Source organism: Condylura cristata, unplaced genomic scaffold (assembly GCF_000260355.1).
Source record: "Condylura cristata isolate star-nosed mole 26May11 unplaced genomic scaffold, ConCri1.0 scaffold00004, whole genome shotgun sequence".
In the NCBI taxonomy this organism is placed as follows: domain Eukaryota; kingdom Metazoa; phylum Chordata; class Mammalia; order Eulipotyphla; family Talpidae; genus Condylura; species Condylura cristata.
In genome coordinates this window covers 65,716,206-65,729,929 of record NW_004567105.1, presented here as the reverse complement: position 1 = coordinate 65,729,929, position 13,724 = coordinate 65,716,206, and the positions used below count along the sequence as shown (strand labels likewise).

General features: G+C 39.6%; 1 protein-coding gene across 1 annotated transcript in view; it reads right to left on the bottom strand.

Moving 5' to 3' along the window:
- The window catches only part of ULK4 (unc-51 like kinase 4), a 350,684-nt gene that overhangs the window by 293,617 nt on the left and 43,343 nt on the right, over positions 1–13,724 (bottom strand). Inside the window, exon 18 of the mRNA XM_012735176.1 lies at positions 2,734–2,841. Within this exon, the coding sequence (XP_012590630.1) occupies positions 2,734–2,841 (108 nt within the window). The remainder of the gene's footprint in view (positions 1–2,733; positions 2,842–13,724) is intronic.

Sequence of the window (13,724 nt, the reverse complement as noted above, 5' to 3'; positions counted from 1 at the left end):
AAAAAAAAATGTACAAAATGATGTAAAAATAAACTTTTGTAAAATAAAAAAGAAAAAGAACAAAGAAAGAAAGACTCACCAGGGCCCTCCCTAGTGGTGGAGCAGGTTAAAGCACAGTACTAAGAAGCTAAAGCCACTTCAGCATGAGTTCGATCTCCCGCCCTGGAGGTGACCCACATGGCACAGCCGCTGCTCCTCTCAGCAGTGTACTTCGTCAGTCGGCCTATTCTGCTCCCTACTCAGTCTCTGTGGAATCCTCTCACCATCCCTATACCTCTGGCCTGTGTGCCCAGGTTCTGTGTGCATAAATAAATCAATCTTTTTTAAAAAAGAAAATGACCCACCAGTGAAAAAGGAATTCTGCTACACTGTTGCTGGGAATGCAACCTGGAAAGCTATGTGGAGGTTCCTCAGACTACTAAAATGGAGCTTCCATATGATCCAGCAATTCCACTCCTATGGCTCTACCCAAAGGACACAAGAACACTAATTCAAAAGGATACCTGCACCCTTGTTGATTTCAGCACTATTTCCAATAGGTAAAGCTTGGAAACAATCCAGATGCCCAAAAATAGACTAGATCAAGAAGATGTGGAACATATATACAATGGAATACTGTTCAGTAATCAAAAAAGATAAACAAATGCCATTTGCAGCAACATGGATGGAGCTGGAAGGAATTATGCTCAGTGAAATAAATCAGAAGGAAAAAGAAAAATATCAGATGGTTTCACTTACAGGCAGAATATAGAGGAACCAAATAAGGGATCAGGAGGAAAAATAGTAACAATAAAAAAACACAACAAAAATAAATAGGTGACTGTAAATCAGAGACATCCTGTAGGGAGAGGAATCAAAACAAGGGCAGGAAGAGCACAAGCTACTGTGGCGATGGTGCAGGGTGAATTGGTGGTGGGAATTCTCTGGGGACTACATCTGAGAGGAGAAAGCAGGCCTTGTGCAAAAATGAACACATATATATGTATATATAAGTAAATAACTTTTAAAAATGCACATTAATTAATAGCTCCAATGTCCACACTTCCATGTATTATTCTTAATAGTATATAATTAAGTGGAAAAGAAGTTTCTATTTGTCATATAAAACAGGTCAAAATAGTCTACATTTCTGTTTGCACACATGTACATAAGTAACTTCAACAAGAGAAAGTAATTACAGCTATCTACTGGGGAATGAAATGGAGGGGACAAAAGTATCTTGAAAAGAGGCTTCTACCCATGCTTTTCTTTACTGCTCAGTTTTCTAGTTTAGTGAATGTGCTGCCTTTTTTAAATACTTAATTAAAATAATAAATAAACCACAAAAATTGGTATGAAAAAAAATATGGATAGAATTAAATGACCTTAGTGAAAGTTTTTTAATATATAGAAATGACATTTTGCACATTGGAGGACAAATACCTTAAATATAGTAATATTTCCTTAATCAGTATATAGACTCAGTTCGATTTCAAACATGAACTGCAAGATTCAAATCATAAAGATATCAGTGCTTCTCAAATTGTTCTGCAGAGCCAAAGCAGTTTTTTTTTTAAATGATGATTTAGAGAATCAGATAAGCTGATTCTAAAATTTATTCTGACATGTGAAGGGCCAGGAATAGCTGAGATGTTTGTGAAAAGGAAGAATAAAGGAGATTTGCTAAACCACCTCAGCTATTGCTACTAATTATGAAACAACGTGATTTAAGTACTAATGCTTTATAACAGTTATGGTTGTAGCATTAAAACAATGATTGTCCAGAAAATTAATTTATATACTAAAGACACTCGGGTTATATGATATTTACACAAGTTATAGAACCAAAATTTAAGAAATTCAAAGAAAGAATTTCCTGATTAACTTATTACTGGTAAAGAACATTACATGAAATAGTTTTTAATTTTATTATTACTCAACTGTCTTCTATAAAGTCACATTAATAAAAGTTTAAGCTTCTGGACCTCCCTCGTGGCACAACAGGTTAAATTAGAGCACTATGGAGCTTGCCACAGCCACTTCAGCAAGAGTTCAATTCCGGGCCAGATCCCCAGCCCACGGAGGTGATCCACATGGCACAGCAGACCTCTCCTGTCCCCCCGCTGCTCCCCTCAGCAGTGTACTTCGTCGATCTGCCTGTTCTGCTCCCTACTCTGTCTCTGGTGAATCCTCTCACTATCCTCTCACTGCCCCTGCACCTTTCACCTGTGCCCCAATTCTGTATGCATTAATAAATAGATCTTTAAAAAAATAAAATCTTAAGCTTCCTTTGCTGAATTCAGCAGCACTTCCATATTGTAACTTCAGAAATGCAAAGTTAAATTCTGAAATTTTCATGACCATGTTAAGAACTATACTTGCACAAAGTAGATCTGTAAGCTGAAATGGTGCATTTATACTGGAAGAGCTAATGGCTTCCCCAGGTCTGAAGGAGTTAAGTAAGTAGTAATCTAGCGTATACTCTGGGGGCTTCCCATCCATTAGTTTTAAAATTTGACCTGAGATTTTCCTAGACTTTAAAGTCAAAGAAGCCCTGGGGAAAAAAGGGAGAAGATAGCTAGAGAGAGAGAGAGACTCAATGTCTCTCTTCCCTCAGAGGTAAAACGTCTCCTAAGTTCCTTAGGCATGCTCTAAGGGGCAAAGTCAAGAAAACATTTATAGGATATTAATATGTGTCAGTTAGGATATGTCAGAACATGGCAAACAGCAATGGAGATAATCAGACAGTCTTACCTGGGTGGCTACAAGATAGATCAGCTCCCCAAGGGTTGGTAAAAGGCACTGTTTTAATTTGCTGTTCCTGAAGTTTTCCCTAATTAATTCAGTTAAGAGAGCAATTCCCTGAAAAGATTAAAAAAAAAAGTATTATTTCACATACATCTCTCAGGTATTGCACCTATAGTTATTAACAGGTTAGACATGCTAAAAAATTCACCTCCCAGTTTTAAAAAGTAGTTTCCAAATTAATTTCAAAATATGGAATTTACTCCTGAAGAGAAAAATAACCCTCTCGGATGAAGGTAAAAATATATCCAGTGAAGTAAACTTATATACACATAGCACCTATCAAGTAAACCTACATGCACATAGCACCGAGCACGTACAACTGTGTGTCACTGATACTGGGAGGGCAGGTGTTGCTCTGTCTTAAAGGCAGGAAGCTGAGGCTAAGACAGTTCTGTGGCTAGCCCCACACCGTCCTGCTCACCTGGACAGCCAGGATCTGAACACAGATTTCGCCAGGTATGTACTCGGGAGTACATACCATCACACCTCGGCTTGAGAAATACTCACACATCACTGAACTTGTAAATGATCCCTTCAAATATCTGATGGTGGGAATATTATACCAAAGTTTCAACATGATGCTCTTTTAAATTCAGCTGAAAATGTTATAGGTCTAGGTAATTTTCTAGGAGTCATGCTGAGATCGTCGCATACCCCCAGTGCAGGAATCCATACAACAGAACATAAATGGATCAAACCACAGGGTGACTATGATATAGATGTCAATAGGATACCCACAGAATGACCCGATTCTGAGGGAGAAAAAAATTCTATATAAAATATGGTAAAAACACTACTCTAAAAACAGTGTGACTCAAAATATAGGGCACAGACAATACCAGTTCTCATTGTCAACAAAGATGTAATTCTAGAAAGTATACCCAAACATGACTTTACTTTGTAAACAAAAGTCTGGGCAAGTTGGAGTGCTATTTCATGTGTTGCTGTGGTATCTTTTAAACAGCTTTGAGTTATAGCTAACAGAAAATAAACTGTATATTTAAAGCATACAATAGGTACATATGCCATATGTACACACCTGCTGGATCATCCCAGAAAGAGTTCTTACAGACATTGACAAAATTATTCTAAAACTAATGAGAACGAACAAAAGAAACAGAACCACCGAAAGAAAATTGGGAAAGGATGAGGTGGTTGAAATTATCCTACCTGGTATCAAGACTTAATTTGTAATTGCAATTGTCAAATGGCGGTAACGTCAGAGGGACAGACACAAAGATCAATGGTACAAACACAGATCGTAGCTAGAAACAACTCTAAGCAGTGTGGGGAAGATCTCTGACAATAAGTGCAAGGCAATCCCATGGGACTGTTGTCCTTTCAACAAATGGTGTTGGAACACCTGGCTATCCATAAGAAAAAACTCAACCAAATCGAACAACTTTATGCAAAAAAAAAAGTTAATTTAAAAATGGATCAAGAGGCCCTCCCTGGTGGCGCAGCAGGTTAAAGCACAGCACTGAGAAGTTAAAGCCACTTTGGTATGAGTTCGATTCCTCTCCTGACACGCCCGCTGCTCCCCTCAGCAGTGTACTTCGCAGATCTGCCTGTTCTGTTCCCCACTCTGTCTCTGGTGAAGTCTCTCACCGCCCCTGAGCCTCTGACCTGTACCCCAGTTCTGTATGAACAAATAAATAAATCTTTAAAAAAAAAAATGGATCAAGGATTTAAAAGGAAACTCAAACTAATAGGGGGAAAAAGCAGAGGACAAAGCCTTTAAAATCTAGGGCTAAGTAAAGAATAAACTTGACACCAGTCAAATAAGCACTTAAAAATGCTCAACAGCATTAGTGCCAGGGGAAATGTAAAATAAAACCACCAGCTATCACCACCACACATCTTGGTGATGGCAAAATGTGAAAAGCAGTGACAACAACAAATGTTGTTGTGGATGGAAAGAAAGTGGATCACTTATACATTGTTCGTGGGGATATAAAACGGTACAGGTTACTCTGGAAAATACTTTGTCAAAGAAAAAAGAAAAAAAAAACGCTAAAAAAAAACATGCTATTATTATAGGACTTAGCAACTGCACTCCTGAGGATTTATCCCAGAGAAATACAGACTTTCGTCCAGACAAAAACCATATACCAATGTTTATAGCTGTTTTACTCACAGTTGTCAAAACTGGAAACACCCAGATGTTTTTCAAGAGGCAAATGTTAAATAAACTGTGGTACAACCATCACAGAATACTACTCAGCGATTAAAAAAAAGAACTATGCCAACAACCTGGATGAATCTCCAGAGAATGATGCTAAATGAATTCCAGAAATAGAGAACAGATTAGTGATTGCTAGGGGTGGGGCTAGAAGATGGACATGGAGTAGAGGAAAGTAGGTAAGTAAGGCCCTATAATCTAGGCCAGTGATGTCACAGCAACATGACATCTCACATGCAGAAGTCATCTTTGGACAGCATTCACCAGTACACAGCAGATCATGTTGGTCTGCAGTGTTACTTGGAAAGATTTCCACCTTTCATTTTTTAATTTTAAAACTATTAATATAAAGAAGGAAGATGATAATAATAAACAACTATACCATATAAATGGCAGATACCAAGGGTAAAAATAAGTTTTTGTTGACCTATACACAATGACTTTCACAAATGCCAATACTAAATATAGACTGAAAAGGGTAAGATATTGTTCAGCTCTTCCTCGAACTCAGAAATTCAAGAAATAGTTGGGTATCACTCTTATCCAAGAAGGCCTATAGTCTGTAAATATTCACCCTGCCTTCAAACATGGAAACTAAAAGAGATAAAAATAGGATCGGGGCCCTCCTGGTAGCGCTGCGGGTTAAAGCACAGCACTGAGAAGCTTAAGCCACTTCCGCATGAGTTCGATCCCCACCTGCCCTGGAGGAGATCCATATGGTGTGGCAGACCTCTCCTGACCCGCCCGCTGCTCCCCTCGTCGATCTGCCTGTTCTGCTCCCTGCTCTGTCTCTGGTGAATCCTCTCACCCTCCGCTTCTCTGGCCTGTACCCTAGTTCTGTATGAATAAATAAATATTTAAAAAAAAATAGGATCAATATTACCATATACAAGTGTGGTAATGTTGAATATTATCTTTAAAAACCTAAGTCAAGGAAAATGAAGAGGGTTTGAGGAGTCTTATTTCGAATATCATTATGCTTTGGGGCATATCTACACTATCATTGCTTCTATTACCCTAATGAAAACTACTCTCTGCGACAACAGGCATGATTGGTTGTTTGATTACGATATATAAATAATAACTTGTGCTGCTCTATTGTAAACTACTTTGTAAACTACTTTGAATTCAAAATTCATTATAAAGCAATTTTGAGTAGATGTTGTTGGGCCTTTTTGGCTCTATCTGCAGTCATCAGACTGACATTAAAAGGCCAAATGTACTTCAACCCTATGTTCCCTACACTGAGTCTCTTAAGTGACAGGCAGGAAGGCAGATAATGATAAATTAAGAATACAAACGCAAGGAAGTTCTGCAGTTATGAAACACTGTGATACTTACACAGATGTAATGTGCTTGCTGTTGATCCTCAGTTTTTTAAATGTCTGTGTTACACAGTGTACAATTAGCTACTTCAAATAGAAACTAAATTAAACTCCAGACTCAGAAAGTATCTGACATTTCCTGTTTGGTCAGTGTTTTCCTAAGCAGACATTTTTTAAAACTTAGGTAACTGCTCCCAATGGAAGATGATGCAGCAGTCATTACAACAGCAGCAGCATCTTTAAATTAGACTCTGTTTTGTCCTCTTCCCTAACCCCTTAAATAAAAGGCATTACATAATCCCAGTTAAACAGGGAATTTTAATAGATGATGGTTTTCTTTCTTAAAACATCACTTCAATGGCGCAGATACAGCTAGGGCATACAAATTAACAACATTAGAAATCTTACAAACTTTTCTTAAATTTCATTCATGTTTTAAGAACGGAAAGCATAAGATGGGTCAAACACTACACGACATACACTTCAGCGACATCTTTAAAGACAGAGCACCCAACGCCACAATAGTGAAGGCAAAGATAAATAGATGGGACTACATCAAGTTAAAGAGCTTCTGTACAGCAAAAGAGACATTACTAAAAACAAACAGAAAGATCACTAATTGGGAAAACATTTTCTCACACAAAAGTAGCGATAAAGGACTGATCACAAAAATATACGGAGAACTGATGAAACTCAACAAAAATAAAGTAAACAATCCCATCAAAAAATGGGCAGTAGAGCTAAAAAGACACTTCTCCAAAGAGGAAATGCAGATGGCCAACAGGCATATGAAAAAGTGGTCAACATCTCTCGTAATAAGGGAGATGCAAATTAAAACCACAATGAGATACCACCTCACTCCAGTGAGAATGGCACATCTTCAAACAACTAGCAACAACAAATGTTGGTGAGGATGTGGAAAAAAAGGAACTCTCCTGCATTGCTGGTGGGAATGCAAACTAGTACAATCACTATGGAAAACTGTTTGGAGGTTCCTCAAACTGCTAAACATGGAGCTTCCCTACGACCCAGCAATCCCACTCCTAGGTATCTACCCAAAAGACACAAAAACACTGATTCAAAAAGATACTTGTACCCCCATGTTTATTGCTGCTTTATTTACAATTGGAAAAACATGGAAGCAGCCCAAATGCCCAAAAGTAGATGACTGGATTAGAAAGATGTGGTACATATATACAATGAAATATTACTCAGCAACCAAAAAAGAGAAACACATGTCTTTTGCAGCAACTTGGATGGAGCTGGAAAAGATCATGCTTAGTGAGATAAGCCAGAAAGAGAAAGAAAAATACCAGATGGTTTCACTCATAGCAGGAGTATAATGGACCAGGCGAGAAAATAACAAAAATAATGAACAACCATATACCAGAGACATTCTGTGGGGGTGGAGTGGGGAATGGGATCAAAAACGGGGGGGGAGAGGAGGGGAAGAGAGGGAAATGCACAGGACTATGGTGGTGGCACAGGGGTGATTTGGTGATGGGAAACCCGCGGGGATTACAATCGAGATGGAAAAAAAAAATGTGCAAAATGATGTAAAAATAAACTTTGTAATAAAAAAAAATTTTATTCATGTTTAACCTTAGAGTCCTTTGGATCCTGTATTTCTGATTAAGCTTTGCCAAGTAACATCACATCTGTAGACTTAAAACCTCAAATCCTACTTTTCACAAAAAGGAAATAAAGAAGAGTAGAAAGGAGAAAGGCAGGAAGGTAGAGAGAGAAACTCTAGACAGCTAAGGGAAGGCCGATGATGCAGGGAGCACAAAGATGCTAAAACTGAAAAAAATAAGATTCAATTCTGTACTTAATCACTGAGATGTGCTTGATAGGCTGTCTGAAAGAAGTACACCTTGGTGACATCTGGACATACTTTACCATTATCGTCTGTGGACTAACTAACCTTTAATCTTGTAATTCTCTACATTCTGATTAGGTAACTATACTCAAATTGGCATCTGTAATTGGCATCTAACTTCTCGAACTAGATGATCAGGGTGGAAAAGCAAGAACTACTCTCTTGTCACTTGCTAGCTGAGACGCAAATATAAACAAACAACGTATAACTGGTGGAATCTTCCTCTTAATGTACTGTCGGAAAAAGCAAATAAAATCATTACATTTCTTAAGACAGTCTTTCACTATAATATAAAAGTGTGGAAGCACTAGGTACTCAAACTTTTATCAACTTCCTGGCTTTTTATTTTTAATTATTTATTTAGGTGATAGTAAATTCAACTGCAAAAGAAATTTGTAATTTCTCAGGCAGCCATCATCCATACCCTCCTCCTATGACCACTCAACCTACTCAACCTCCTTTTGTGGAAATACCTGTCCTGCACAATGATTAGTCTGTGAGACACACTGTGCCCTCTGACTATGGAATCTGACAGGGTCCTGCTCCCTTCGAAACATCTCTCCTTCCCCCAGTCTGGTACTGTCAAGAATAGGGCCACAACCTAATCATCTGGCCTTGAAGGGAGTGACAGAACAAAGGCACAGTTGAAGTTCACGCATTCATTTTAGCTGTGGCCCCCAAGCAAGACTTGGAGAGTGTCCAGCTCCAGAATTTTGAAGCTGCCACATCCTGACTGCTCCAAACCTTCTTTGACGTTGTTCATTTTCTCCTAAGAAGTACCGTTTGCACTGAAACTAGGCAGAGTTAACTTGCAAAAGTGCTAGACAGTACTAGTGCTGTCCCCCTCCCTGCCTGGACACACACACTTTCCCAGCTCCCTTGCAATTGGATAGGGCCATGTGACCAGTTCTGACTGATTGCCTGAAAACAGAAATGCTATACATGTACCTGTGTGCAATCTTCCAAACTCTAGTCGTTTGCCCAGGAAACCTCAAAACATCCTGCTGGATAGAGATGCCCTGTGACATGGAAGAAGCCAAAAGGCTGAGGTGCTCCAGGCCCACAGCAAGGGTTGAGCCTCTGAGGTGTACCGGTCCTCATTACATATCAACCAGACAGAGCCCTGAATGATTAGTTCAAGCAGGCCACCCTTGAATTTCATTCTTTAAAATAATCACTAATGGGTTTAAAAAAGGAAAAAAAAAGTCACTGTCCCCAAATCACATAGTGGGAAAAGGTCATGTGCAAGGCAGCTCAGATCCAACATGGACTTTATGTCCTGAAACTGGCAGCAGCCACCAGAGAGGCAGTCTGGCAAAAGTCTGCTCATCAATCTTGCCATGAAGATTAAGTTAGCAAACTGGATATCAAATTGCATAATTTAAAATAAAATGAATTTGATCATTAAAATTCATTTTTCCTATTCTAGCAGATGTGGATAAAATATCCTGAATATTCTTCCCACTGAAAACAACACCCAAAAAATGTTAAGCACAATATTTTAAAGTATCTTTTTTAAAAGGCAAGGGATATTAAGGAAATCTTAAAAGATCAAAAATAGAAGGAAAACAAACAGGTAAGCACTGAAGATACATTAACTGTGGGTATAAGTTATATCTTGGTGACCTTGAAACAACCTTTTGAAAGTGTTAAAGTCAGAATCCCAAGGATGTGATTAAGAAGGGAACGAGCCTGTCAGAGAGGACAGTAAGGAATCCTGAGACCTTGGGGCAGAGTGCATCTGCACCAAATGAAGCAGAAGCAGAAATCTTGAGTAAGAATCAAAACAGATCTCAAAAATACATCTGCAGCTTGCACATAAGTGCCTCTCACCTGGGAGTTTGCTAGGTCGACTAAGTGGTCTTGATAACCTATAGTTAATGAAGTCAAATGCTAGGATTTCCTCTGCACAACGAAAGCCCCGTGGTTCTCAAATTTTACATGCATCACTGAAGAATTTATAGAATCACAGACTGCTGCATATCAGTCTCATAGTTTCATCCAGGTCTGCATGAGGCCTGAGAATGTGCATCTCTTACAACCTACCAAGTGACGCTGTGGGCTAGGGTCAGTGTGGGGAGAACCACAGCTATGGGACTCAATATTGTGTGCATGCTGGAATCACTTGTGCCACTTTAAAAACTATAGTCACCTGCATCCAACTTCCCAACCCACCCTTCCGATTTCTGGTTTACTTGGTCTGAAGTATGGCCTGCACATCAGAATCTGGGAAGCTGCTGGGAAATTCTGATGTGCTGCCAGGTTGAGGACCCCTGCCACAGAGGTCAGAGTGTGAAGCTCAGGTTCTGGAAATGTTGGAGGGGTGTACAGCGTTTCAGCTGCTCAGAACCCACTCATTCACTCCTCCCAGGTGGGCCTGGAAGCGTATCTTGGTGGGAGGCTCCAGTATCTTTGAGAAGCTCTGAGGTGGTCAGAGAAGACCATGGGAAATACCGACAATGGAACTGGGCTCTCTGATCATGAAGGCAATAACTGAAGCAGGCATGTGGAGGCCAATGGCAGTAAGAACTGCAGTTGTGGTGGCTACAAGGGCCCCATAAGTCACAGGGCAATTTGCTGATCAGAGTTCTTAACCCACTGGTAGCCAAAATAAAAGTAAATTGACCATCAAATCAGCCTGCTTGATATAGAGTTAAAAAGAAATTTTAGTTCTATGGGGAAGAAATCTAACAAAACCATGTCTCTGTATCGAGGATTCTTATTTAGAGAATGTAGAACACAGTTACACAATTATGCTTCCAACATTGTTTTTAATAAGTGTTTTCTTAAGAAGCCAAGTTGCCATTGCCCTTTATTAAAAATGAGCCTTTAGATGCCATAAGAATTTAAAATTATGGCTCAAAGAACTTAACTTCAATACTAAATATTTGATGGTGCTGTATATAACTAGTATTATTTACTTGTTACTATGTTAATAGCCATTCATCAACACTCCTCTTATAGTGGAAATACAAAGGAAGTTCATTTTAAATTGAATTTTTCTGCTTCAAGGACCAGCTCTGATTAGTTGTGTCTTATGCAATTCTTTCCAACACCAATTCTGTCTCCACATTACTTTCATCTAATAGAAAATTAAATGTGATGCTTTGCTAGGTTCCCAAAGATTACTAAATTATATCACATTTAAATATATAGGTCTCACAACAGCCTCTCAGAAAATATTGTAACCAAGGTGTGTTTTGAGCCCAGGTAAAAAATGAATATAAAAATTAGTTAGAGCAGAAAACACAGAAGCTAGAAATTGTTCTACAAGATGTCAGGTAAGAAATCAAGTGAACTCAATCATTATAAAAAATTAGGAAGCAAACCTTTTAAGAATTCTTTGATGTGAGCTGTTTAATTTGTATGCAAAAGTGATTCAAATATGGAAATTCCCCAAATGATCTGCACTCCAGCATTGTGGCTTAATAAAACACATCCAGAATGTTTCACTCCATTCTACACAAAGACATGAAGATTATTCAACTCCTGCTCTTAATCATTTTCAACAAATTTGTCTCCCATGTTGTCCCAAAAAATAACAGAAAAAGAAATTGGTTTAACAGAGAGGTACAAGGGCAAACTCACGGCAGCTAACAATGCGGAGGGTTACAAATGGCGCCTGTCTCAGCTCAGGGCGATCAGCAAGTCGGCAGTGGTCACAGTGCCCCTGTGGGGTCTCACAGCCCGCCACACAAAAACTCCACGGAGCCAACACGGATACAGCAGTGGCACAAAGCACCTTCTAGGGGCATTTAAAACTAGGGAAAGGGGGAAACTATACACCCAACAAAGTAAGGAATAGTATTTTCCCCCACGGGAAACAGAGTGCCATTTTTGCAAATTGTCATCAACAAGACGATCCTTCTCAAATGCAGGTTTTAGAAAGAAAGTTATAAGCAAAATGGGGTTGACTAAGGTATTAAAAGCCCGTCCTCCCTGTGACATTGCTGCTACTGCTTTATCTGAAGCTGCAAAGTAAACACAACACAAGGTACTGAAATTAACCAAGTTGAGTGATGGATCAAATTTAAATAGCACTTTATCCAAACGAGAGAGAGGTTATTTCCTCTGAGATTCTGATAGGAAATCTGTCTCTCTATGCTTCCTGCTACCTTGTTGAATAGCAAATGTAATTCTGAAACCAAATCAAAGTGTCTTTAGAAGGGAGGTGAGGCTGGTGTACTTCCTACTCCTGCCAACACTCCCAAGTCCCCTGTCTCAAAAAGGACCTGTGACCTGTGATTGTCTTACTTCCTCACACTGCACCACTCTCCCCTGCATACCACATGGGACACTGGCTCCTTGCTCACCACCGTCCTTCCCACCTATCCTCACCTGCAGCACCTCAGACACCCACACAGACAATGCATATCACACTCTGACCATGTGGTTCCTGGGCCTCACCCCTATGACCTTTTTTTTTTTTTCTTAAAAGATTTAATATTCATACGGAACTGGGTACAGGCCAGAGGTACAGGGCAAGTGAGAACAGTCACCGGAGACAGTGGGGAGCAAAACAGACAGGTCTACTGAAATACACTGCTGAGAGGAGCAGCAAGCAGGACAGGAGAAGTCTGCTGCGCCCCGTGGGAAACCCCTCTGGCCAGGGGTGGAACTCGTTCATCCAGTCACAACCAAATCCTGACAGTATTTCCAGTACTTCCCGAATTCAAACTTTCTCTAACCTCCACTCATCTCTTTTCAAGCGTCCTTATTCAAAGTCCTTCAGCAAAAAGATTTTAGACTCAACAAGAGCAGCCAAGCCAATGAGTTCAATGCCTCTTCACAGCTTTACTTGCTTTCCTGCAGAGGTTGGATTCTGGGGTAAAGAGTCAAGAAACATAGGGTCTTATGCAAAGAGGGCTTGGGAGTGGCTGTTCTCCAAAAGACTAAACTCAATTACCATTGAAACCTAATTATCATCTGAGAACAGCTATGTACCACTATGCCAGTTAACTGGTTTCTATCACCTTCAATTATTTATCACAAGCTTGGTTTCTATATCAAAGGATTCCTGTTCTCTTTCCCTAGCAGCCAGCTTTCCCATTCTCTGAGATAACCATTTCACATTTTCTCCTAAATCTTCACTCCCATCTTTTCGAGCGAAACCATTAGACACAAGATCCCTCATCCTCTCAACACTAAATCTTAAGCTCCCCACCATCCACCTTTATCATTCTCTCTTCCTGTTATAGGGGATTCATTGTCCTTCGCTAAGGCCAGTCACCCTGATTCATTCCCATCTATCACTTTAAGGAGTATGTACCTATAGTTATATCCTGTCTAGATCCTTCCAGGACTTCCTCTGGAATGTACCTTTCCCATTAGCATTTAAATGTGCCTTGGGCTCATAATCAAAATTCCTTATCTGCATTCATATTCACCACTAGCACCCCTCTGGTTTTTTATACCACCACCCCAATCTGGCTTCAAGGGCACATAACACCCAAACCCCATAACAGGAAAACAAACAACTCTAAGGATGCATAGATGATGATTTTCCTGAAGTGAAATGCTCTCAACCCATGCAGCTGCATCTTTTTTTTTT